Raw genomic sequence first — 26,748 nt, forward strand, 5'->3', positions numbered from 1 at the left:
AATGGCTTTTATAGACAGAGTCATTTTAGTACTTTTCTATAACAAAAACGTTTGTAAATGATTGGATTGAGAATTACAGCTACAATACTGGAAATGGTATTGATGGAGTGAGAACATAGGTCCACTGTATGCAATTAAAACATCTAAAGCTATTAGGTTTATAGAGCTGATATCGGGCAACAACTAAGGAGAGGTCTTGGTAAGCAACACACACAGGATGCTGGAGGAACTCAGCAAGACAGGCAACATCTATGGAGGGGAATAAACAGTCGACGTTTCAGGCTGAGGCCCTTTGTCAGCACTGGAAAGGAAGGGGGAAGGAGCCAGAGTAAGGGGGTGGGGGGAGGAAGGAGCTAAAAGGTGACAGGTGGAGCCAGACAGGTAGGGGGAGCGGGGTTGAAGTAAGAAGCTGTCGGATTTTTGGTGGAAAAGACAACGAGCTGAAGAAGGTATCTAATAGAGGAGGAGAGTTGACCGTGAGAGAAAGGCAGGAAGGAGTGGAGCTAGACAGAGGTGATGGCAGATGAGGAGAAGAGAAGGCATGAGAGGTAAACCAGAAATAGGAGTGGAAAAAGAGAGAAGGAGGAAGGAGGAGGTTGTTATTTTACCTTGTTCTACCTCAATGTACTCTAATGAATTACAGTCAAAGAGACATAGAAAAGTACAACACAGAAACAAGCCATTCAGCCCATCAAGTCCATGCTGAACCATTTAAACTGCCTACTTCCACTGACCTGCACCGGGACCACAGCCCTCCATACCCCTACCATCCATGTACCTATCCAAATTTCTCTTAAACGTTGAAATTGAGCTTACATGTAGCAACTTGGCAATGGTGCTCGTTACACACTCTCACAATCCTCAGAGTGAAGAAGTTTCCCCTAATATTCCCCTTAAACTTTTCACCTTTCACCCTTAATCGATTAACTCTGGTTGTAGTCCCAACCAACCTCAATGGAAAAAGTCTGCTTGCATTTACCCTGTCTATATCTTTCATGATTTTGTATACCTCTATCAACTCTCCCCTCAATTTTCCACATTCCAAGGAATAAAGCCCTAGCCTGTTCAATCTCTCCCTCATAACTCAGGTCCTTCGGCCCCAGCAACAATCCTTGTAAAATTTCTCAGTACGCTTTCAACTTTATTTACATCTTTCCTGTAGGTAGGTGAGCAAAACTGTACACTATACTCCAAATTAGGCCTCACAATATCTTCAACTTCAACATAGCATCCCATCTCCTGTACTCAATACTTTGATTTATGAAGGCCAGTGTACCAAAAGCTTTCTTTACAACCCTATCTACCAGTAATGCAACCTTCAATGAATGATGGGCCTGTATTCCCAGATCCCCTTCATCTACCACACTCTGGATGATTCCACCGAAGTGCAACACCTCGTCTGCATTAAACTCCATCTGCCATTTTTTTGGCCTATTTTTCCAGCTGTCCCTCTGCAAGCCATGATAGTCTTCCTCGCTGTCCACTACACCCCCAGTCATGGTGTCATCCGTAAATTTGCTGATCCAGTTAATCACATTATCATCCAGATGATTGTTATAGGTGACAAGCAACAATGGACCCAGCAGTGATCCCTGCAACACTCCACTTGTCACAGGCCTCCACTCAAAGAGGCAACCATCTGCTACCACTCTCTGGCTTCTCCCACAAAGCCAATTTACAAGGATGTTACCTGTATCGGGGAGCATGCTTCATGAGAACAGGTTGAGTGAACTCGGCCTTTTCTCCTTGGAGTGACGGAAGATGAGAGGTGACTTGATAGAGAAGGTAATGAGAGGCATCGATCGTGTGGATAGACAGAGGCTTTTCCCAGGGCTGAATTGGCTAGCACGAGAGGGCATAGTTTTAAGGTGCTTGGAAGTAGGTACAGAGGAGATGTCAGGGGTAAGTTTTTTACGCAGAGAGTGGTGACGGCGTGGAATGGGCTGCCAGCGGCGGTGGTGGAGGCGGAAACAATAGGGTCGTTTAAGAGACTCCTGGATGGATACATGGAGCTTAGAACAATAGAGGGCTATGGGTAAAGCCTAGGTAGTTCTAAGGTGTGTGTTCGGTACAGCTTGTGTGCTGAAGGGCCTGTTTTGTGCTGTAGGTTTTCTATGTCTCTATATAGCTTACATTTGCACTGTAAAATGTTCAATGTAAATTTATTATCAAAGTATTTATCTGTTACCATATACATCCTTGATATTCAGTTTTTTTTTCAGGAGTTTACATGAAAAATCAATAAATACAATAGAACTTATGAGAAAACATGCATAAACAGAAACTGTCAAACAACCAATGTGACAAATTCTGCAAATAAAAAAAATACTGAGAACGTGAGATGTGGAAGATTCCTTGAAAAAGAGTCTGTAGGTCTCAAGTGTAACTTGTGTCTAATCAGCAGTGTGGAATGGAAATTTAAATAAAACGTCCCATACATTTCATTATGTTTAGACTCAAATGGATTTATTATTTCTTTAGTTGCTTATTATAAAGTAGATATTCATTGTTCAGGATAAAGTGCTTACATTAAATGGGTCTATACTGAAAATGGTACTAAATCTAACTCATTCAAAGAAATGAAATCATGCCATTTTAAAGGTTTCTTCCCCCAGGCCATTAATCTGATCAACCATTCTAGTTAGCACCCCACCCCCTCTATCTATTACTCCTGTCCCTACCCTGTAAACACTTTAAACCACTTTTTGAAATTTACATTGTAAATACATGCTGGTGTTTATGCACATTTTATTCCATATCCATTCTTTAACCTCAGACTTTATTTTTATGTAACTCTTTAATCCATAATTGTTGTATGTTTGTTGCTACATGTTGTGCCCTGACCAACATATCACAGCAAATTCCTAATACATGTAAATGTGCAGTATTTGGCCAATAAAATCGATGCTCACGATAATAAACCAAAGGATCTCTTGTCCAAATTTTTTGTTGGTGTGACCTTTAGTATCAGGTACTTATGGTGAACAAACCTTGAAGCTTACCACAACTTGAATAAAGATTAATATTTTTGACTTTTGGGGTACATATGTTGTGAGAAAGTTCAAAGTGTAAATTGCTTCTGTTCTCAACGAGCAGTATAACCATACTGTGGTGAACTATGTGCCTGTCTGGACACGCCCCCTGCTGACTGCTCCTGTGGCTCCTCCCACAGGCCCCTGTATAAAGGCGATCTGAGGCCTGATGCTCGGCCTCAGTCTCCAGGACATTGTATGATAGACACTCACTCCTGGTTCCTTCTTCCAGTCAATAAAAGCCGATATCTCACCTTACGTCTCAGTGTGAGTTATTGATGGTGCATCACATACAACGTAACACATAGGAGCAGGATTAGGCCATTCAGCCTGTTCTGCCATTCTGTCATGGCTGATCCCACTCAACCCCATTCTCCTGGTTTATCCCTACAACAATTGACACCCTGACTAGTCAAGCATCTATCAACCTCTGCTTTAAATATACCTAGCGACTTGGCCTCCAAGAACAAGTGATAGGCGGACCCAGCTGAGGAGGGTATCAGGCGGGTGAGGAACTGGGGAAGATGTTAGAAGATGGGAGGTGCTAGGCAAAGGTGACAGAGGGCTGAAGAAGATGGAACCTGATAGGAGGAGACAGTGGACCATGGAATAAAGCGGAGAAGGTGAACTGGTTGTGGACTATGGACTTTTATCACTTATGTTTTTTATATTCTGTGTATTTTGCCCAATCTTTCTCATTTTTTTTGTGTAGAGGAAAGAGTTTTGGAGGTTGGTAATTGTGCTGCCATTCTTTTCTTCTTGGCTTCGTGGCTATCTGGAGAAGAAAAATTTCAGAGCTGTAAACTTTGATAATAAATGAACCTTTGAACTGTTGGTGAGGGGAATGTTTTGGGTGATGGGTATGTTGAGAGTGATTGATGTGGGGTGAAGGAGGCCAGTCAGTTAAAGGGTACAAACTGGAGACAAAGAGGAGATTTTGTCCATCTTTCTAAAATTAGAGTCCATGTGCTGGTAAGTTTGAAGATAAAGCAGAAGAGTAACACTTGTGTGTCAGTTAAATTGGACAATGCAGGCCATAATTAATCTGTAATTATTGGAATTTTGTAATTCAAAGAATGTAAATGAACCATGGTTGCTTTGTCAACTAATTTAAATTAAATAGTGGAAAATGTTTAGTCTTCCTCTGGATAGTATTCCTATGCTCCCAGACTCTGTATGTCCTCCCTGTGGAATGTGTGGGTTTCCTCTGGGTGCTCCGGTTTCCTCCACAGTCCAATGACCAACTGGTAGGTTAATTGGCACCACTAAATAAATAAATAGACTTACATTGATAAATAAACAGGACTTTATTCCTTGGAATGTAGAAGACTGAGAGGACGTTTGATAGAGGAATACAAAATTATGAAGGGAGGGTAAATGCAAGCAGGCTTTTTCCACTGAGGTTGGGTGGGACTACAACCAGAGGTCATGGATTAAGGGTGAAAGTCAGAAGTTAAGGGGAACGTGAGGGGAAACTCCTTCACTCACAGGGTCACGAGAGTGTAGAGTGAGCTGCCAGCACAAGTGGTGCATGCGAGCTCGATTTCAGCGTTTAAGGGTAGTTTGGATTGGTACATGGATGGTAGGGGTTATGGGGGGCTGTGGTCCCGGTGCAGGTCAGTGGAAGTAGGCAGCTTAAATGGTTCATCATGGACTTGATGGGCTGAATGGCTTGTTCCTGTGCTGTACTTTTCTATGATGCTATGACCTATAAATTAAGATATACATAGAGAGATAGATAAATAGATAAGTAAATAAATAGATAGATAGATAAATAGGGAAATAAATAAGCAAGTAAATAAATAAATTATAAATAACTAGATATTTACTCAGATAAATATGAATAAACTACATACATAGATTAATAACTAAACAAAGAGATAAATAGATACACAAATAATCAATAACAATCTATCAATCGATCATTATGCAGATAAATGGATAGATGAATAAATAAATAACATCAGAAAATCTGCAAATAAATGGATAAATAAATATATATGCTGGGTCAGGTGGTCCTGAGTTTATAAGGAAAGATTGAATGGGTTAGAACTTTATTCCTTAGATCATAGGAAAATGAGGGGAGATTTAATCAAAGTCTACAAAATTATGAGGGGCTTAAGGCAAGCAGGCTTTTTCCACTGAGGTTGGGTGGGACCACAATCAGAGTTCATGGGTTAAAGGTGAAAGGTGAAATGTTTAAGGGGGACATGAGGGGAAATGTTTTCACTCAGAGCTGCCAGCACAAGTGGTCCATACGCAAGCTCGATTTCAGCATTTTAGAGAAGCTTAGATCGGTACATGGATGGTAGGGGTATTGAGGGCTATGGTCTGGGTGCAGGTCGATGGGAGTAGGCTGTATAAATGGTTTGGCATGGACTAGATGGGTTGAAAGGCCTTTTTATGTGCTGTACTTTTCTATGACTATTAATACATTCATAAATATATAGATAAATAAATATTTAAACAGAGATACATAAATAAATAGATAAATAGGTAAATAGATAAATAAATAAATACAATAAATAAAATGTATAAATAGACAGATAATAAATAGATCAATAAAATCAGAAAATGAACAATAGGTAAATAAATATATATGCTGGGTGGAGGTCCTGAGTTTAGAAGGAAAGATTGAATAGGTTAGGACTTTATTCCTTAAAACGTAGAAGACTGAGAGGAGATTTGATAGAAGTTTACTAAATCATGAGGGGTACAGATAGGGTAAATACAAGCAGGTTTTTTCCCACTGAGGTTGGGTGGGACTGCAGCCAGAGGTCATGGGTTAAGGTGAAAGGTGAAATGTTTAAGGGGGGCATGAGGGGAAACTAATTCACTCAGAGGGTCACGAGAGTGTGGAATGAGCTGCCGGCACAGGTGGTGCATGCGAGCTCGATTTCAGTGTTTAAGAGAAATTTGAGTAGGGACATGGACAGTAGGGGCGTGGAGGGCTATGGCCCGAGTACAGGACGATGGGTGTGGGCAGTTTAAGTGGTTTGGCATGCACTAGGTGGACCGAATGACCTCTTTCAGAGCTATATTTTATATGATTATAAATACCTACAATAAATAGATCCATAGATAGATAAATAAATAGACAAGTAAGGGAGAAAGGAAGAAGGGAAGGTTATGAAACAAACATTCTTACATGCTTCGTTTTCCTTTAGAGCCCACGTCATTCTATTAATTTACTTGCTTGGAGAACGGAGCAGCGCGGTCGAACCCGTGAACTTCGGCGTTAAAAACACCCAGTGACTGGTTCCAGCCGTCTGTGGCAATGAATTGCACACACTCAGCACCTTGCGTTATTCGCATTATAGATACACAAGGTGTATTATTCCGCAAAGTGGATTCTATCCATTGCGATTGTCCTCAGATTAAATTCGGTCCATGTTTTGGGTCTTAGGGAAATTGGTGTCTTCGGGGAATCGATCCGACAAGGGATGACATCATTGACGGAGTCGCCGGAGGGAAGGGAAGACAAAGACAGCATCGGGAGCCAGGCCAATATGCTGCTGTTTCCGCGAGGATCCGCGGGTGCTGTTCACACGTTTGCTCTTTCGGCAACTTATATCAACATGACATCATTACATTTCCCCGGATATCGGCGACTATCCCGGTTTTAAAAGGGCGCAGCCTCTCGGGCCGACCTGTCCGACCATCGGAGAATGTACTGGGGTGTCGGGTTTGCATCGTCCCGATCATGCGTGGTTGACCTGAGCAGGAATCACAGCTTTTCCCTGGGACTGTGCGGTCCTGCTGACCACTACTCCTTCTATGGCTACATAATCACCTTCCCCCTGCAGGATTACTCTCACATCATGTCAGGGCTGGGCGCCGAGTCGTGGTGGAAGAAGACATTGTGCCTGACCGGGGGCGCCTTGCTGGCAGCGGCTGCCTATCTCCTGCACGAATTACTGGCGATCAGGTAACAGCTTTCGCCGCCTCGCCCTCCCCCTCTCCCTCTTTCCCTCTTCCCTTCCCACCGGGCTGGGCCAGCGGCACCGACCTTGTCCCGCAGGCAGGAGAAGGGATGAGAGGGCTGGGGTGTGCATGGAAAGGCAACGCCTTCACATACACATCGTCACACACACACATACACACACACACACACACACACACACACACTCACACACACACACACACTGACACAGACATACACACAGAACACACACACACACACACACATACACACACATACACACTGACACAGACATACACACAGAACACACACACACACACACACACATACACATACACACAGAACACACACACACACACACATACACACACACACACACTGACACAGACATACACACAGAACACACACACACACACACACATACACACACACACACACACACACACACACACACACTGACACAGACATACACACAGAACACACACACACACACACACACACACTGACACTGACACAGACACACACAGACACACACACACACACTGACACACACACAGACACAGACATACACATCGTCTGACACACACACACACACTGACACAGACACAGACATACACACAGGACAGGCTGAGCGAGCTAGGGCATTTATTTTTGGAGCGAAGGGGAAAGAGCGGTGACTTGACAGAGGTGTACAAAATGATAAGAGGCATAGGCAGAGACACCCCCCCCCCCAGTAAGGAAATGGCAAATATGTGGGGGCATAATCTTACGGTGACTGGAGGAAGGTGTAGGGGGATGTCAGAGAAAGGAGGGCGCATGAGACGCCTTGGGAGAGATAGGTATATTAAGGACATTTAAGAAATTCTCAGGCACACGGGTGATAGAAAACTGCGGGGTTATGATGTCGGAGGGAAGGGTAGATCGATCTTCAGGTAGGTTTAAAAAGTCGGCGCGGCTCTGAGGGGCGAAAGGCCTGTACTGTGTAGTAAAGTTCTGTGAAACAATTAACATGTCTTCCGATGGCTTCCAGTTTGGGTCCTCTACCCTTCACAAAGAGCGATATGATTTAGGTAAAATATCGGTACCTTATTTGTGCTGGTATACAGTGTCCGAAATGCGAATTGTAATTCTTAAACATCATTGTCTTTAATCATCAGTATAAATGGACAATTTAAATATCATGTTTCAATATCTTTTCGTTACGTGTTAGAAGACTCAAATGATTTATCATCATTTGAGCCTTAAGTCAGAAATGATTTACTTTAGCGGCGGAATCATTCATTTTATAACTAAATAACTAATTCATTTTATAGACCAAATCCACACGTGCGCACGTAAACGGAGTCATTTACCAGCGTTTACCTCCGTTCGGCTGCGGGAACGTAAATGAAACACCCGCTTCTCATGTCTATGCGGCAGGGGAATTCTAGGCAGCTTCTAGTGTAGGTTACGTGGTCGGCACAACATTGCGGGCCGAAGGGCCTGTAATGTGCTGCAGGCTTTCTGTGTTCATCAAGTTACCGTCTGACGTGATAACGTGACGTCATTTTAACGATACCGCACTTCCATCCGCTCCCTTTACAATAACCATCTAAAATGCAGTTTAGTAAAATATTATTAGACAAGAGAAGTCATTAACTACTTTGACCAAAAACGAGTGGAATAAAAACCTGACGAAAATAATACCCTAGGGATTTTGAAATCTGAAATAGAAACTGAGCTGTATCCTCGGAGAGAGAAACAGTTAATATTTCACCTCTAAGGCTAACAGGGATGGATAGGAAGAAAACAAATTGGTTTCAGAAGTTGCAGATATCATTATATTTATTTATTTGATTTACAGATTACCCCCGACCAGGCCCTTCCAGCTCAACAAACTGCGCCTATTTAACCCCAGCCTAATCGCGGGTCAATTTACAATGACCAATTAACATGCCAACTGGTATGTCTTTGGACTGTGGGAGGGAACTGGAGCATCTTGTGGTTCGCGGGGCCTCCAAACTCCGGAACTCCCTGAGCTATGACAGTCGGGCTAACAGCCGCACTACCCCGGTGCCCTAGACGGGGCAAATGGAATACCTCTAGTGGGGAGAGATCGGACAGGCGATTAGCTTTATTTCTCACATGTACATTATCAACGACAGTTCGGAAGTGTACGGGACAGTGGCGGGAAGCCCGACCCCTGGAGCTGTAAAACATTCTGCTAACCGCTACGCTACCCCGCCAACCCCTGCATCCTTACAGTGGCAGGGATTAAGACCATAAAACATAGGAGCAGGACCGGGCCATTCGGCCCGTCGAGTTTGCTCTGCCATTCCATCGTGGCTGATTTATTATCCCTCTAACCCCCATTCACCTGCCTCCTCTCCGCAGCCTTACTAATTAAGAACCTATCAAAGTCCACTTTAAACATCCCGAAGTGACTTGGCTCCCCCAGCCATTCACGGCGATGAATTCCTCGGGATTGCCACCTGCAGTGAAGTACTCTGCTAAACGCCACTCTCCAGTGCTGCCCCTGGAGACGCCGTTTGCGAAGCCAGTGTGGTGGGTTGCGGAAGGAGGCAGGGTGGAGAGTGAGAAGGCAAACAGTGAGATAAGCTGTGAAATCCAGGTCAGCGCTGCGACTGAGACCTGAAACAAGGCAGGGAATGTGGAAATGTGCAGCCGATCAGGCACCATGAGCAGGTGAAGGACAACTGAATTACACATTATATGGCCAGCTCTGACTCAGACTGGGTTGCTGTGAATCATTGGGTCCAGAGCACAGCAAGATGTGCAGGCACAAGATGAGGTGCTACTCCTCAAAGCTACGTCAAGCTCCCAGTTCACCGTCACTTTAACTCTCAGTATCAGAATCCGGTTTATTACTTCAAAGTTGAAAGTAGATTTATTATCAAAGTACAGAATATGTCACTATATACAGAAATACATGAAATAATAAATAAACAATAAGTATTGAGAGCATGAGATGAAGAGTTCTTGAAAGTGAGTGAAGTTATCTTCTCTGGTTCAACCATTCGCCTGATGATTGAGAGTAATAACTGTTCCTGAACCTGGAGGTGTGGGACCTGATGGTTGTAGGGTAATAACTGTTCCTGAACCTGGTGGTGTGGGACCTGATGGTTGTAGGGTAATAACTGTTCCTGAACCTGGTGGTGTGGGACCTGATGGTTTTAGGGTAATAACTGTTCCTGAACCTGGTGGTGTGGGACCTGATGGTTGTAGGGTAATAACTGTTCCTGAACATGGTAGTGTGGGACCTGATGGTTGTAGGGTAATAACTGTTCCTGAACCTGGTGAAGTGGGACCTGATGGTTGTAGGGTAATAACTGTTCCTGAACCTGGTGGTGTGGGACCTGATGGTTGAGGGTAATAACTGTTCCTGAACCTGGTTTTGTGGGACCTGATGGTTGAGGGTAATAACTGTTCCTGAACCTGGTGGTGTGGGACCTGATGGTTGTAGGGTAATAACTGTTCCTGAACCTGGTGGTGTGGGACCTGATGGTTGTGGGGTAATAACTGTTCCTGAACCTGGTGGTGTGGGACCTGATGGTTGTGGGGTAATAACTGTTCCTGAACCTGGTGGTGTGGGACCTGATGGTTGTAGGGTAATAACTGTTCCTGAACCTGGTGGTGTGGGACCTGATGGTTGTGGGGTAATAACTGTTCCTGAACCTGGTGGTGTGGGTCCTGATGATTGTAGGGTAATAACTGTTCCTGAACCTGGTGTGAGATCTGATGGTTGAGGGTAATAACTGTTCCTGAACCTGGTGGTGTGGGACTTGATTGTTGAGGGTAATAACTGTTCCTGAACCTGGTGTGGGACCTGATTGTTGAGGGTAATAACTGTTCCTGAACCTGGTGTGGGACCTGATTGTTGAGGGTAATAACTGTTCCTGAACCTGGTGTGGGACCTGATTGTTGAGGGTAATAACTGTTCCTGAACCTGGTGGTGTGGGACCTGAGGCTTCTATACCTTCCTCCTGATGGTTGAGGGGTAATAATGGGTCATGAATCTGGTGGTCTGGGTCTTGAGGCTTCTGTACCACCTTCCTGATGGTTGAAGGGTAATAACTGTTCCTGTATCTGGTGGTGTGGGTATTGAGGCTTCTGTACCTTCTTCCTGATGGCAGTAGTGACAGCAGTGAGAAGAGAGCATGGCCTGAGTGGTTGTGGCCCTTGATGATGGATGCTGCTTTCCTGCGATGGCGCTGTGTTGATGTCCTCAGTGGTGGGGTGGGATGTACCCATGGTGGGACTGCACTACAATTTGTAGGCTTTTCCATTCAAGGGCATTGGTGCTTCCATAGCCTTGTGGTGCACCTGTGCTGAAGGAGTTTGTGGAGGAGATGTTGTTGCCAATTGAAACTGGAGCCTGCAAGTGAGCAAATTGAAGATCCAGTTGCACAAGGAAGAATTGAGGCCTAGGTCCTTGGAGCTTATCGCTTAAGGTAATTGGTTATGAAGTGTCAGGGTATTTGGAGGCGCATACTAAAATTGGCCATAATAGTCATAATGACCTCATAATAGTCAGAATGACCTAATAGTCATAATGACCTCATTGAAACCTATCAAATGGTGAAAGGCCTTGATAAGATGAATGTGGAGAGGACATTTCCTATGGTGGGAGAGTGTACGACCAGAGGACACAGATAAAGTGAATATGGAGAGGATGTTTCCTATGGTGGGAGAGTGGAAGACCAGAGGACACAGATAGAGTGGGTGTGGAGAGGATGTTTCCTGTGGTGGGAGAGTGGAAGACCAGAGGACACAGATAGAGTGGGTGTGGAGAGGATGTTTCCTATGGTGGGAGAGTGGAAGACCAGAGGACACAGATAAAGTGAATATGGAGAGGACGTTTCCTATGGTGGGAGAGTGGAAGACCAAAGGACACAGATAGAGTGGGTGTGGAGAGGATGTTTCCTGTGGTGGGAGAGTGGAAGACCAGAGGACACAGATAGAGTGGATGTGGAGAGGATGTTTCCTATGGTGGGAGAGTGTACGACCAGAGGACACAGATAAAGTGAATATGGAGAGGACGTTTCCTATGGTGGGAGAGTGGAAGACCAGAGGACACAGATAAAGTGAATATGGAGAGGACGTTTCCTATGGTGAGAGAGTGGAAGACCAGAGGACACAGATAAAGTGAATATGGAGAGGACGTTTCCTATGGTGGGAGAGTGGAAGACCAGAGGACACAGATAAAGTGAATATGGAGAGGACGTTTCCTATGGTGGGAGAGTGGAAGACCAGAGGACACAGATAGAGTGGGTGTGGAGAGGATGTTTCCTGTGGTGGGAGAGTGGAAGACCAGAGGACACAGATAGAGTGGGTGTGGAGAGGATGTTTCCTGTGGTGGGAGAGTGGAAGACCAGAGGACACAGATAGAGTGGGTGTGGAGAGGACGTTTCCTATTGTGGGAGAGTGGAAGACCAGAGGACACAGATAAAGTGAATATGGAGAGGACGTTTCCTATGGTGAGAGAGTGGAAGACCAGAGGACACAGCCTCAGAATACAACGGAGATGAGGAGGAATCGCTTTACCCAGCGAGTGGTGAACCTGTGAATTTTTTTGTCACAGGCAGCTGTGGAGGCCAGGCTTTATGTAAATGTAAGGCAGAGGTTAATCGATTCTTGATTGGCCAGGGCATGAAGGGATGTAGTGTGAAGGCAGGAGATTGGGGCTGAGAGGAAAAGTGGATCTGCCATAATGCATTGGTGGAACAAACTCGATGGGCCAAATGGCCTAACTCTGCTCCTATAGCTTCTGGTCCTATGGTCTGAACTTTGAGGGGATGACGGTACCGAATGCTGAGCTGTAGTTAATGAAGAGCATCCTGATGTGTGCAGCTTCATGTCCAGTTGCTCCAGGGGTGAGTGAAGAGCCAATGAAATGGCATCTGCTGTTGACCTGTTGTGATGGTAGGCAAACTGGTGTGGGTCCAAGTCACTGCTCAGGCAGGAGTTGATATGTTTCATCACTAACCTCTCAGAGCACGGAGGATGTAAGTGCTACCGGATGAAGATCATTGAGACAGGTTTCCATGTTCTTCTTGGACATCAGTAACACTGAAGCTTGCTTCCAGCAGGTGGGCACCTCAGACTGCTGAAGTGAGAGGTTAAATATAATCAGTGGACACTTCAGCCAGTTGTTCAGCACAGGTCTCTCGTCCTCAGCCAAATACCCAATGGGGCCAGATGTTGTCCATGGGTACAACCCTCCCGAAGGATCTCAGAGACGGAAATGACAGGCTTGTCAGGGACCCTGTATCAATGCCATATGTCATGAAATTTGTTGTTCTGCAGCTTGCATTACATAAAATATACTGTAAATTGTAATGAGAGATATATATAAAACTTAAATAAATAGTGCAAAAAGAGAGAGGTAGTGTCCATGGGTTCACTGTCCATTCAGAAATCTGATGGTGGAGGGGAAGAGGCTGTTCCTAAAATGTTGAGTGTGTGTCTTCAGGCTCCTGTACCTCCTCCCTGAAGTGGCAATGAGATGAGAGCATGTCCTGGGTGATGGGGGTGAATGCCACCTTTCTGAAGGTGCTGGGGAGGCTCGTGCCCATGATGGAGCTGGCTGAGTGTGCAGCTTTTTCAGTCCTGTACAGTGGCCCCTCCATCCCAGATGGTGACCGTACTCTTTTCCATAGAGGCTGCCCGGTCTGCTGGCTTCCTTCGGCACTTTCAGTGTGTTGCTGAGATTTCCTCTTGTTCCAGTTGGAATGCTCTCCACAGTAAATCTGTAGAAGTTTCCAAGAGTCTTTGGTTTTATGGTTTAAGATGGCACTGGTGAAGCTTAGCAACTTCAGCTGGTAGCTGACAAAGCAACGAAAACAGCAAAGTACTTTGTTAACCACACTTTTTCTGGTAAACAATAAACTTCCTTTTGGACTTGGAGGCAATTCGATGTGGCAGAACTGAGACGAGGCAGCCGGACCATCACTGAGAGCGAGGAAAACCCGCGATTCAGTCGATATAATTGCCGGGCCATTTTGGAAAGGTCAGGCGCAGGCTGAATCGAGTCGGCTTGGTCCAGGGCACAGAGTGTATCGAAGAGACAAAACCCTATGTGTGGATGATGATTTAAGTGCCAGGCGGAATTGGAGAGGTCGGGATATCAGAGCCACGGGTTAGTTCGGCACGCTGCACTAAATGAAGGGTCTGGAGGCAGATTCTCCATGGATTTCAGTTCAGAACACCATTTGTTGGCATGATTTGTTCTCTCTGCATGTTGGGTGTTCTCCTTTTTAGGGGTTCTTTTGGGTTTCTTTGTTTCGTGGCTGCCTGTCAGGAGACAAATCTCAAAGTTGTATAGTGCATACACACTTTGGTAATGAATGCACTTTGAACTTTTGAACTTTGTACGTAGTCACTGTTCGGTCAAGATGGTGCCTGTGTACAATGCTCCCACGGTCAACACCTTCTGGATAGACCACAAAACTATCCTTTTCTCTTCTTTTAAGTGCTTCATGTCTGTTTTTCGCCTTCAATGTGTTTCTGGAGCCTGTGATTTGCAGTTTGGAGATCATTTGGGTGTTCCAGCGCTCTGCGGTCTCTGAGAGGATTCCGGGAGATGGAGAGCGTGATCTCGTGACAAGGAAGCTGTGGGGGTTGGGGGAGGTTTGTGAGCCAATGTTTAACTCCGTTTTGCCAATTAAAGTTTCCATTGTTTGCCGATCAAAGCAACGATGGGTATTGAAATATTGAGGTGAATGCTAAAGGCGAGTGTCAGCTACCTGCCTTTTGCTCGTTGGTGGGATCGCTCTGCTGTTGGAGAGGGAAGTCTGTGTGTCTGCTGCTGTGCCTGGAGGATGTTACCAAAGTTCTCTGTGTTTTGGATATGGATATGGTTTTGGACTATGGACATTTTTTTTCAGTCTTATAGTTTTTTATATTCTGTGTTTCTCGCCCAATTTTTTTTGTGTGTGGGGTAGGGGGTTGTTCCTGTTCTTTTTATTGTGTGGAAGAGGGGGATCTGAGGGTTGACGTTCCTGCAGCGGGGAGAAGGATATGGGGGTCAACGTTCCTGTTGTGTTCAGTGCAGCAGAAGAGGGGTTTGGGGTTGATGTTCCTGTTCTAATTTTTGATCATTTTTGTGTGCAGGGGAGGGGTATTTGGGGGTTGATGATGGTGCCGCCGTTCTTTGTTTCCTGGTTTCCTGGCTATCTGGAGAAGAAGAATTTCAGAGTTGTGTACTTTGATAATAAATGAACCTTTGAAACTTTGAAATACCGTGTACCTGCTGCTGTGCCTTCTTCATAATTGCGTCAATATATTGGGCCCAGGATAGATCTTCAGAGAGGTAGACACCCCAGGAACTTGAAACTGCTCTCTCATTGCACTGCTGATCTCTCATTGAGGAGCGGTGTGTGTTTCCTTGACTTCCCCCTCCCTGAAGTCCACCTTAGTGTCTTTGGCCTCCTCCATTTCATCGAGCATAAACCTGGGGGACAGCATCTCATTTATGTTTGACCCATTGCAGCCTTTTGTGTTCAAAAATCAAATTCGGTAGTTTCAGTGTTTGTAACAAAACTGGTCAATGCAGAATCTGAATCAGAATCAGGTTTATTATCAGATTCAGATTGAGATTCAGTTTATTGTCATTTAGGTACCACAAATGCAATGCAATTAAAAAGTGAGACAACGTTCCCCCAGAATGATATCACAAACGCATATGACAAAACAGACTACACCAGAAAATCCACTGACTTATGTCCTAAAATTAGTTGTTTCGCGGCAGCAGTACAGCGCAAGACATAAAAGTAATTACTATAAGTTGCAACAAATAAATAAATATAGCAATAACCGACACCTTAAGTGCGATTAAGGCTGGGCAAGTAAATTGAAAGGCCTAGGTACAGCAGATGTGGAGAGGATGTTTCCTATTGCAGGATGAGAGGGCACAGCCTCAGAACAGAGGGGCCTTCATTTGGAACTGAGATGAGGAGGAATTTCTTTAGGCAGAGGGTGGTGAATCTGTGGAATTTGTTGCCACAGACTGCTGTTGAGGCAAAGTCATTGGATATATTTAAAGCAGAGATTGATAGGTCCTTGAGTAATCAAGAAAGGTATCAAAGATTATGGAGAGAATGATGTTGAGAGGGATAATAAATCAGCCATGATGGAATGGCAGAGGTTCAATGAGCCAAAAGGCCTAATTCAGCTCCTATGTCTTATGGTCTTGTGCTCTAATATCTGTCCGTTCAATCATTTGTTAGCAAAGGCTCTTCTATTTTGATTTAATCTCTGGAGGCCAAGCAGCTCTAGTTCCTGTAATGTTATATTGTATTGGCCTAATTCTGCTCCAATGGCTGATGGTTTTCTAAACTGAGAGTATTACTGGTGCTGTAGGCTATGCGGCCTCTTTGAAGGGCTCTTGTACCCGATTAGGTAAAAATGGCATTTTTCTTTCTCGAAAGGACGCTGGCGAATAGTTTCAACTTCAGAATAATATACCACCTTTGTGGTTATAGTTTTTTTTGCAGACTTAAAAAAAAAAACAGATTTTACAGAGAATCAAGTTGGGTTTGAGGTCCAGTTGTCTGCATTGATAGCCTCGGCCTCGAGACTAATTTAATAACCTGACAGCCATATCAGCAAACTCCTCCCGCCCATTTTCACCTCATCTTATTACATCACTGCATCTCCTCCCTTTGCCCCCTCAGATAATACTGCCATCAGCCCTTTAACTTTAACGAGGGGCATAATTTTAAGGTGATCTGAGTGAAATATAGGGTAGATGTCTGAAGTAGATTTTTTTTAACACAGAGAAGGATGTTGGTAGAGGCAAATACATTAGGTACATTTGAGAGATTTTTAGAGAGATATATGGATGAAAGGGAAATGGAGGGCCATGTGTGAGGGCGGGGGTAGACTGATCTTGGAGTAGGTTTGAAGGTCAGCACAGTATAGTGGGCCGAAGAGCCTGTAGTGTGCTCTACTGTTCCACGTTCTGATTGGTGCATCAGTGAACCCCAGAAAGCACCGTGTCCAGCTCAAGTGTTTATTTTTCACTAAGTCATTGCTTCTCTTCTCGTCGGCCCTGTAGATAATACTGCGAGCAGGCCTGCAATGGTCCCACCAATGGCTGGGGAAGGCCAGGATACAGCAATCCGGCTTTCTCCTTTCCCAATCTGTTTTATTAAGTGAATGCATTTCATTAAAAGTAATGTAATAAAGTATCATCATCAATGTACAAGGTTACTTTTCATTGAGATACAGTGCAAAATAGGCCCTTTCTGGGCTTCGAGCCATGCCGCCCAATAATCCCCTAATTTAATCCTAGTCTAATCACGGGACAACTTACAATGACCATTTAACCTACCAACCGGTGTGCCTTTGGCCTGTGGGAGGAAACCCGCGCAGTCACGGGGAGAACGAACAAACTCCTCGCTGACCGTGGCGGGAATCGAACCCTGTTTGCCTGTACCGTAAGGCGAGCTGCTGACCAGTACGACACCTGTAAACGTGCATGGTGTCATTCAACCTTGCACGTGCGCACAGCTGAACGGAGCGACGATCCTCAGGGAGCAAGGTGCAAAACACAGCACATAAAACAATATGAACACAGTAATATTCTTCTTCCTAAGACCATCACCCCTACCGGGGCACAGGCCGCTGCTAGAGCCCTCTGTCCCGGGCCATCCTCTTCGTCTCCTTCCTGTCCCAGGGACGAGCACTTCAGGGCTTCTCTTGGCATTTCTGCAGCTCTGGGTTGCTAGCCTTTTGCCCAAACCTCCTCCTTTTACACCCGGGCTTGGGGGCCACCTATAGCGCAGTTACAGTAATATTAACAGATTGAGAGATGTACGCGTTGACGTAAAGTGCAAATGCGACATATAGTTGAATGCACGACACTGTTACTGCGACTGGGTGGTGACAGCGTGCCCAGCAGTCTCACGTCCCAGCTGTTCTTTCAGCAAATGGTAGATGTGCTCTATTTATCCGGTGCTCCCGACGTGGCCTTCTCTACATTGGAGAGACCTGAAGTAGACTGGGGAATGCGTTGTTGAGCACCTTTACTCCATCCGCAAACAGCAGGATTTCCCAGCGGCCAACCAGCTAAGTTCCACTCCCCGTTCCCATTCTGACATGTCGGCCCATGGCCTCCTCTTGATGTACTAACTCTCAGGCTGGAGGAACAACACCTTGTATTCTCTCTGGGTAGTCCCCAAAGTGGTGGCACGAACACCACTTTCTCCAACTTCTGTAATTTTTCCCACCCTCCCCCTTCCCTCTTCTTCAATTCCCCACTCTGGCCCACCCTCTCACCTCTTTTCTGCAACTGCCAATCTCCTCCCCTTGTTGCCCCTCCTCCTACCCATTCTCCCAAGATCCACCCTCAGATTCCATCTTCTCCAGCCCTTTACCTTTTCCACCTATCACCTGTCAGCTTTTAACTCCATTCACCCCCTCCCTCACACATCTGGCCTGACCTATCACCTGTCAGCTTCTGACGCTATCCACCCCCCTCCCCCACACATCTGGCCTGACCTATCACCTGTCAGCTTGTCCTCCTCCCCCTTCCCCACCTTCTTATTCTGCCATCTTCCCCTTTGCTTTCCAGCCCCGATGAAGGGTCTCAGCTAGAAACATCGATTGTTTACTCCTCTCCATCGATACCTCCTGGCCTGCTAATTTCCTACAGCATTTTATATGTGATGCTCTGGATTTCCATCTTCAGCACAGTCACCCGTGTTTATGATTTATGTCTTTCTTATTTTTCAGAAAGGAGCAAAAACTGGATTCTAAAGATGCGATTATATTGCATCAGTTCTCTCGGCCAGAGTCTAGAATTCCCAGCCTGTCTCCTTTTTGCCTGAAGATGGAAACGTTTCTCCGAATGGCTGACTTGCCGTACCAGGTTGATGAAATGTTTGCTCCTGTGCTTAATGTCTGCTGGTCACAGATTGCGTACTGTTGCTTGCCTCAGTTTCTGCAAGGGGTACCATGGTAGTGTAAAAATTTACAACTTGGGACATTCTGCAGTTTGGAGTTTAATCCCAGCATCCTTTGTTAAGGTGTTTCTGCACTTTCGCGTGAGCTCGCGGGTTTCCCCCAGGCGCTCTACTTTCCTCCCATAGCCCAAAGATTTACTGGTCAGAGGGAGTTGGTCATGTAAATTGTCCCATGATCAGGCTAGGGTCAAATAGGTGGGCAATGTGGCTCACTGGGGCGAAGGAACTGTTCTGCGCTGTTTCTCTAAGTAAATACGTTAAAACCGCTGTCAAAAGTATTTCATGGCACATTCTAGTAGTTAGTCTTTCTGTTGACGAATGTCTAATCAACATAGTGAATGGAGAAATTCCTAAATTCCTGTTTATGTTCTCGGTAATAGTTTACCAATGTAACTTTTGAGCCAAAAATCCTAGAGCCGTTTCAAGATTCAAGATTGTTTATTGTCATTCGTCAGTACAGGGGAACAAAATGACTGTCACTCCAGATCCACTCCAGCAAAAAGAACACAATAAGTGTGAATATAAAAGCAATCCTTTAAAACACAATGTACAAGCAACAGTTGAGTGTGGCCATCTATATACTGTACATAGGATTAGTTCACAGTATATACATGGACTGACGGTACATAGATCAAGTGATGTGAGGTGCAGGAATACCTGACACTGATAGGAAACGATGAAGTGACAAAGTGACTCCTGGCAAGAGGAACTCTTCCAGGTAGCAAGGTGCAAGGTGCAGACAGCCCAATAACAATCCCCGACCCCCTCCCCACAAAAAACAGCCACAGTAACAATCCCCGACCCCCTCCCCCACAAAAAACAGCCACAGTAACAAACCCTGACCCCCTCCCTCACAAAACACAGCCCAATAACAATCCCCGACCCCCTCCCCCACAAAAAACAGCCACAGTAACAAACCCTGACCCCCTCCCCCACAAAAAAACAGCCACAGTAACAAACCCTGACCCCCTCCCTCACAAAACACAGCCCAATAACAATCCCCGACCCCCTCCCCCACAAAAAACAGCCACAGTAACAATCCCCGACCCCTCCCCCACAAAAAACAGCCACAGTAACAAACCCCGACCCCCTCCCCCACAAAAACAGCAACAATAGAAATCCCCGACCCCCTCCCCCACCAAAAACATCCACAGTAACAATCCCTGACCCCCTCCCTCACAAAACACAGCAACAATAACAATCCCTGACCCCCCTCACAGAAAAAACAGCAACAATAACAATTTCCATCCACCTCCCCACAGAAAAAAACATAGCAACAATGTCAACACATCCATCCCCTCCCCCACAGAAAGAACCAACGACTAACTCCCTCACTCGCAAAAACAATAGCGACAGTAGCATCAAAAATACCCTACCCCACCCCTTTCCCACAAAGAAAAAAAGAATTTACAGATCGGCCACAAAAAAGAAAACGCCAAAAACTAAAGTACAGGCCAATCTCAGAAATGTCAGCAGGGTAGATGAAAAGAGAAAGGGAACTCATTGCCACAGGTGGCTGTGGAGGCCAAATCGTTGGGTATATTTAAAGCAGAGGTTGCTTCTTGCTGAGTAAGTGTGTCAAAAGTTACGGGGAGGAGAATGGGGTTGAGAGGGAGAATAAGCTGTGTTAGTGCAGGTTTGATGTAACCGGCTGGCACTAATCTGTTGTTGGGATCAATGGTTATCTTACAGTGTAGGGAAGTGCACTTTGAGGGATAAAGGGGCTCAGGATTCCCCGAATGTTAACTTGCAGGTTGAGTCAGTTCATCTTGAGAGGAGCAGAATGCCGAAGGAAGGATGGAATGCTGAGGCTTCGTGAGGCACTGGTCAGGACCACTTTTGAGAATCGTAAGCAGCTTGGGGACTGTCATCTGGGAAAGACTTGGAGAGGGTCCGGAGGAGGTTCACGAGTATGATCGCAGCAATGGGGAGCTTTTGATGACTGTATTTACTGGAGCTTGGAAGAATGAGGGGGATCTCATTGAAACCTATCGCATATTGAAAGGCCACCAAGAGGACATAGAGAGGGTGTTTCCATAGAGGGAGAGTCTAGCACCATAGGCACAGACTCAGAATATGGGGTTGTTTCTTTAGAACAGAGATGAGGAGGAATTTCTTTAGCCACAGGGTGAAGTACTTGTGGAATTCATTGCCACAGACGGCTGTGGAGGCCAAGTCATTGGGTATATTTAAACCAGAGGCTGATGGCTCCTTGGGCGTCAAAGATTATGGGACGAAGGCAGGAGGAAGAGTTTGAATGGGGGAGCAGCTCGATGGGCCAAATGGCCTAATTCTGCTCCCATGTCTTATGGTCTTAACACAACATTTGGTCTTATAGAGTACCAACAGGACCAGGAAATATTCCAGAAGCAGCTGCAAAGAAACTACATTCCAATTGATTAATTTTTAAAAGAATCTCGATTATGTAATTCAAATTAATCTACATTGCTTTTGCATTTACCGGCGAACAGCAGTTGCATGAATTGATATATGTTGAATTGTGTGGTAGTTCATGGTATAGGACTCGACCTGTGTAATCCCACTTTGGAATGACGGAGGATGAGAGGTGGCTTGATGGAGCACAGGACGGGCCAGTGACAATGGCCAGTACCTGAGGATACCTGGTTAAGGTGAGTGGAGAAGAGTACAGGGTGATGTCAGAGGTAGATTTATACTCGGGGAGTTGTGGGTGCTTGGATTGCACTGGTGGAGCAGGCCGTTTATATACGGCTTTTCTTTATTTTCTTGTAAATGCCTGCAGGAAAGTTTATCTCGGGGTAGTACAGCTTGAACAACCCTAATCTTGAATTCCAGTATCCTGAGATCCAAAAGTTTTTTGCTCACTGACATGACGTCACCAATGGAATATTCCACAAGTCGATGCATAAATCTTTGCACATCGCAGACAGTTCTGAGAAGTGACCTCACATAAGTGATGATCGGAAGTTAATGAGAAATAGAAAAACACCTCACGAGCTGGAAAATGCAGATCTTGATCGTGTATTGAAAGAGGTGATTCATCGGCGTCAGAGTGAACATGAGCTGATTAACAATATATCGATAATGAAGCAAGCAAAAGTTTATCAAGACGAACTGAAAATCGAGGGTAACTGAATATTCAGCAGGATGGTTGCAGGAACTTAAAGAAAATCTTTTAAGGATTTAAAAAATTTTTAAAGGTGGAGTGTCTGCTCATCACAAAGCAGCAGAGAAATTCAAAGATAAGTTTGTGAAGATCGTCGCTGATGAAAACCTGACACCAGGACAAGTTTACAATGCTGATTGTTTTTATACCTAAAAGAAGTAAAACACAAATACAGTGTACTGTAATCAAAAGATGGCATCGTAGGTGGAGACTGAAAGCTGTTCAACAGCTGGTTCAGGTGTTCTCCTGACGCTCCTGTGTGGCTTTTGTTACCCTGAGCTCATTATGTTTTCATTTATATTAATGGTATATAATCATTTTGACTGCTAATGTGTGTTTAACAAGTGCAAGGCAAAGACTACTTACTGGTAGCACATAAATTCAGAGTCGGGATTGATGGCGAATCCCAAGCTACCTCATCATAGGTTCCAGAATATGAAAAATTCAAAACCTGAAACATTTCTGGCCCCAAGCATTTTGGATAAGGGGTACTCAACTTGTGTATGCTAATACTGTATACATGTACCTTGATGATAAATTAAACTTTATTTTGCTCAGCAGAAGGTTGTGTGCTGAAAGGCCTGTTTATGCTGCGCTGTTTTATGTTCGATCTTTTGTTAGGGGTGAGTGGACGGTACAGCTCCTCTGAACTACCCCCCCCCCCCACCTCCATGGCTCTAACCATCTTCCCATGGTTAATGCATTACCGATATGGTGGCTGTCAGGATCCATTCTCACATGTGATTTCTGATAAAAATCACTTCAATGATCTAGTTTTTGTCTGCTAAATTTGCTTTCTGTTTATGGGTCACTTGATTGGACGCTAGCTGTCGTTTCTCTCTTCAGCCCACCAATCCCTTTTGAGGAACAGGCCGGCCACAGCTTCTAGCCAGAGTCCTCAGGCTGGGCCACAGCTGTGACACCTCAGGACTTCATGATTCTTCTAGGTGAAGATCGTTCCTCTCCCAGGGGTGATGTCTTTGGAGCTTCTGTTGGAATTTCTGTGGTTCTGGGTTTTTGCGGGATGGGGTTGCTAGCCCTATGCGCAACCCTCCTCCTTTCACAGCCGGGCTCGGGACAGTCACTTAGAGCTCCTGAGAGAGGACGAAGTTCAATATCGAGGCACCTGCTCTTCACAGTTGTGGGCATTATTGACCAGGCTTGTTGGTAATCATTCAAATGTGACAAAGAAGGGCAACAGAAGTGACCTACATCTTTGGTGCACTTCCAACATCAATCAGAATGGACAATCAGAATTGTTATCTTCTAATGACTGTATGGGATTCTGAGGTGACCATAGTCCATTTCAGGATAAACCATTATGATGATTACTATTAGTAATAAACCATTATTAGTACCCATCACTTAATACCTTTATCATCAGGGACATGCCCCATTGTTATTACTACCACCAAAGAGGACGTACAGGAGCCTGAAGATCCATACTCAATTTTTTTTTAAAGGAACATCTTCCTCTCCACGAACAGATTTCTGAATCATCCAGGAACACATGAACACTGCCTCACTCTCCCTCTTTCTTGCTTTATCTAACTGTGTATCTATTCATCTGTCTGGTCACGTACAAGCATCTCTTTGGAGTATTGTGTTCATTTCTGGTCACCTCATTATAGGAACTGTGTTGGCAGATTTTGAGGGTGCAAAGGGGATTTACCATGATGCTGTCTGGATTAGAAACCGCGTTGTATGAGGAAAAGTTGAGTGAGTTTGTGCTTTCTTCTTTGGAGTGGAAGAGGATGAAAGGTGGTTTGATAGAGGTGTACAAGATGGTAAGAGACATAGGTTGAGTGGACTGCCAGTGCCTTTTTCCCAGGAAACAAGGAACATAATTGTAAGGTGATTGGAGGAGGGTACAGGAGAGATGTCAGGGGTAGGTTTTTTATAAGGATGCATGGAACACACTGCCAGGGGTGGTGGTAGAGGCAGATACATTAGGGACGTTCATGAAAGTCCCAGATAGGCAAATGGACGAAAGAAAAATGACGGGTCATATGGTGGGGAGAGGGTTAGATTGATCTTGGAAAAGGTTGAGTAATTGGCACAATATTGTGGTGCAAAGGGCCTGTACTGTCTGTCTATCTATCCACTCTGTAATCTACAGTAGTTTTTAATGTCCTGAACTATACTGCTGCTGCAAAACAGCAAATTTCATGGCAAGCAGCAACGTTGTGGGCTGAAGGGTCTGTTCTATGTGCTGTATGGCAGAGATAATGAAACTAGCGTGCTCTTCGTTACATCTCGCTCTGTGCCGAGGAGGAGCAGTTACAGCTGTTAATGAATGTTTAAGAGTGAATTAGATTGCCTTGCAGGGAAAAACCAGCTCAATAAAACAGGCAATATTTTGTTTTGCTCTTGCCTGCTGCTCAGCTGACGGAAACCAGAGCATAATTTTACCACTGAGGTTCGTCCAAAACTAGAGCTAGAGGTCATGGCTTAAGGTTGAAAGGTGAAATGTTTAAGATGAATGTGAGACAGAACTGAACTCAGAGGGTGGTGAGAGTGTGGAACGAGCTGCTAGCCGGTCCAATTTCAACAATTAGGAGAAATTTGGATAGGGACATTATATCTATGTCCCTATATCTAGTGATATCTAGTGATATAGAGGGCTGTGGTCCAGGTACAGGTTGATGGGATTGGACAGATTAATGGTTTGGTATGGACTAGAGGGGCCGAAGGGCTTGTTTCTGTGCTGTCGTGCTCCATAGCTCCACTGTATATTAAAATGCTTTTACTGTATTTCTCCTGCCTCAGTCTTTGAGCCTACCTCGATCTTCCCACTGGTAATTGAGTTTTAAATTCAGTGCATGTTGAGACCTGCACCTGGCATTTGAGGGTCCCTTTGGGCCTCCCAAAACCAAAGGCTCCCCATCTTATTTATTTCAGAATCAGGTTTATTATCACCGGCATGTGATGTGAAATTTGTTGACACAGCAGCAGCAGTTCAAAGCAATACATAATATAGGAGAAAAAAAATAATAAAAAATAAATAAGTAAATCTATTACAATATATGCACATTGAATGGATTAAAGATCACGCAAAAAACAGAAATACTGTAAAGAAAAGTGAGGTAGTATCCAAAGGTTCATCGAATGGCAGAGGGGAAGAAGCTGTTCCTGAATCTCTGAGTGTGTGCCTTCAGGCTTCTGTACCTCCTACCTGATGGTAACAGTGAGAAAAGGGTATGTTCAGGGTGCTGGAGGTCCTTAATAATGGATGCTGCCTTTCTGAGACATCGCTCCCTAAAGATGTCCTGGGTACTTTGTGGGCTAGTGCCCAAGATGGAGCTGACTAGATTTACAACCTTCTGCAGCTTCTTTCAGTCCTGTGCAGCAGCCAGTGATGCAGCCATGCAGTGATGCAGTGACACCAGACAGTGATGCAGCCAGTCAGAATGCTCTCCACGGTACAACTATAGAAGTTTTTGAGTGTATTTGTTGACATGCCAAATCTCTTCAAACTCCTAATGATTTGGAGATTTAGATACGGCACGTAACAGACCATTCTGGACCAATGAACCCGTGCTGCCCAATTACACCCATGTAGTCAATTAATGTAATAACCCGTGCGTCTTTGGAATGTGGGAGGAAACCAGAGCATGTGGAGGAAACCCAAGTGCACATGGGAAGGAGTATACAAACTTCCTTATAGAGGACATTGGAATTGAACTCCAAACTCCAATGTCTCAAGTTGCAACTGCTTCATGCTTGCTGCTATGCTAAAATGAGATGCAATTTGTTCCTTTTCAAGATGCAAGAGACTGTAGGTCCTATAATATGGGGCCAAAAAAAGAGAAATCTGCTGGAAGAGCTCAGTAGGTTGAGCAGCATCTGTGGGAGGAAAGGATTTATTGACGATTCAGGTCCTGATACAGGGTTTTTGATCTAAAATATTGACAATTCCTTTCCTTCCACAGTGGAGCTCGATCCGCTGAGCTCCTGCAGCAAATTGTGTGTTGCTGCTTATTCTTGCTTACTTGAGTCTTAATTAATGTCTCTTCCTCCCCTGCAAATCTCAAACCCCTCACAGGTTCATGATAGGTTCGGACTTTTAACTTCTGGAGCGTAGGAGAATGAAGGGAGATTTTGCAGAGGTATCGAAAATTAAATGGGGGTCTGTTGGGTTGTACATCGTGTCCGAGGCTGACTATGAAACCTGGGAAGGAGTGCTTTTAAAGTGGAAAAGACTTTGCACTGGGGCAGTTCCACTTTCTTGACTTCGGAAGCTGGGATCTTCCCTGGTTGCAGTGCACGACCAGGATCTCTGTGCCTTGTCCTGGCCTTTGCTCTTCACGGAGCAATGCAGATCCGCCTTCCTGGCCATTGGTCACTGTTGGCCTCATCCGCCCAGCTGATTTCACGTGCTCCAACGGGCACCCTATCTCACCAGGTTACGCGGGCTGCCAGCTACCCTCACCTGGTTTAGCCCGCCTGGGGTGAGGCATGAGTCGATGCAGGGTTTTTCCTCTGCGGTGGGGTCGGACTGGGACTCGAGGTCATAGGGTGAGGCTGAAAGATGAAGCGTTTAAAGGAAACTTCTTCACTCAGAGAGTATTGAGAGTGTGGAACGAGCTGCCAGCGGAAGTGGTGGACGCAGGTTCAATTTCGACATTTAAGTGAAGTTTGGATAAGTACGTGGACGGGAGGGACATGGAGGGTTATGGGTGG

At 45.0% G+C, this 26,748-nt stretch overlaps 1 protein-coding gene across 1 annotated transcript in view; it reads left to right on the forward strand.

The window, feature by feature from the left end:
* Positions 1 to 6,690: 6,690 nt before the first annotated feature.
* The window catches only part of faxcb (failed axon connections homolog, metaxin like GST domain containing b), a 79,725-nt gene continuing 59,667 nt past the window's right edge, over positions 6,691 to 26,748 (forward strand). The window contains exons 1-2 of the mRNA XM_059983169.1: positions 6,691 to 6,960; positions 18,691 to 18,826. Coding sequence (XP_059839152.1) covers positions 6,701 to 6,960; positions 18,691 to 18,826 — 396 coding nt within the window. The 5' untranslated portion in view covers positions 6,691 to 6,700. The remainder of the gene's footprint in view (positions 6,961 to 18,690; positions 18,827 to 26,748) is intronic.

Source organism: Hypanus sabinus, chromosome 10, assembly GCF_030144855.1.
Source record: "Hypanus sabinus isolate sHypSab1 chromosome 10, sHypSab1.hap1, whole genome shotgun sequence".
NCBI classification, from domain to species: Eukaryota; Metazoa; Chordata; class Chondrichthyes; order Myliobatiformes; family Dasyatidae; genus Hypanus; species Hypanus sabinus.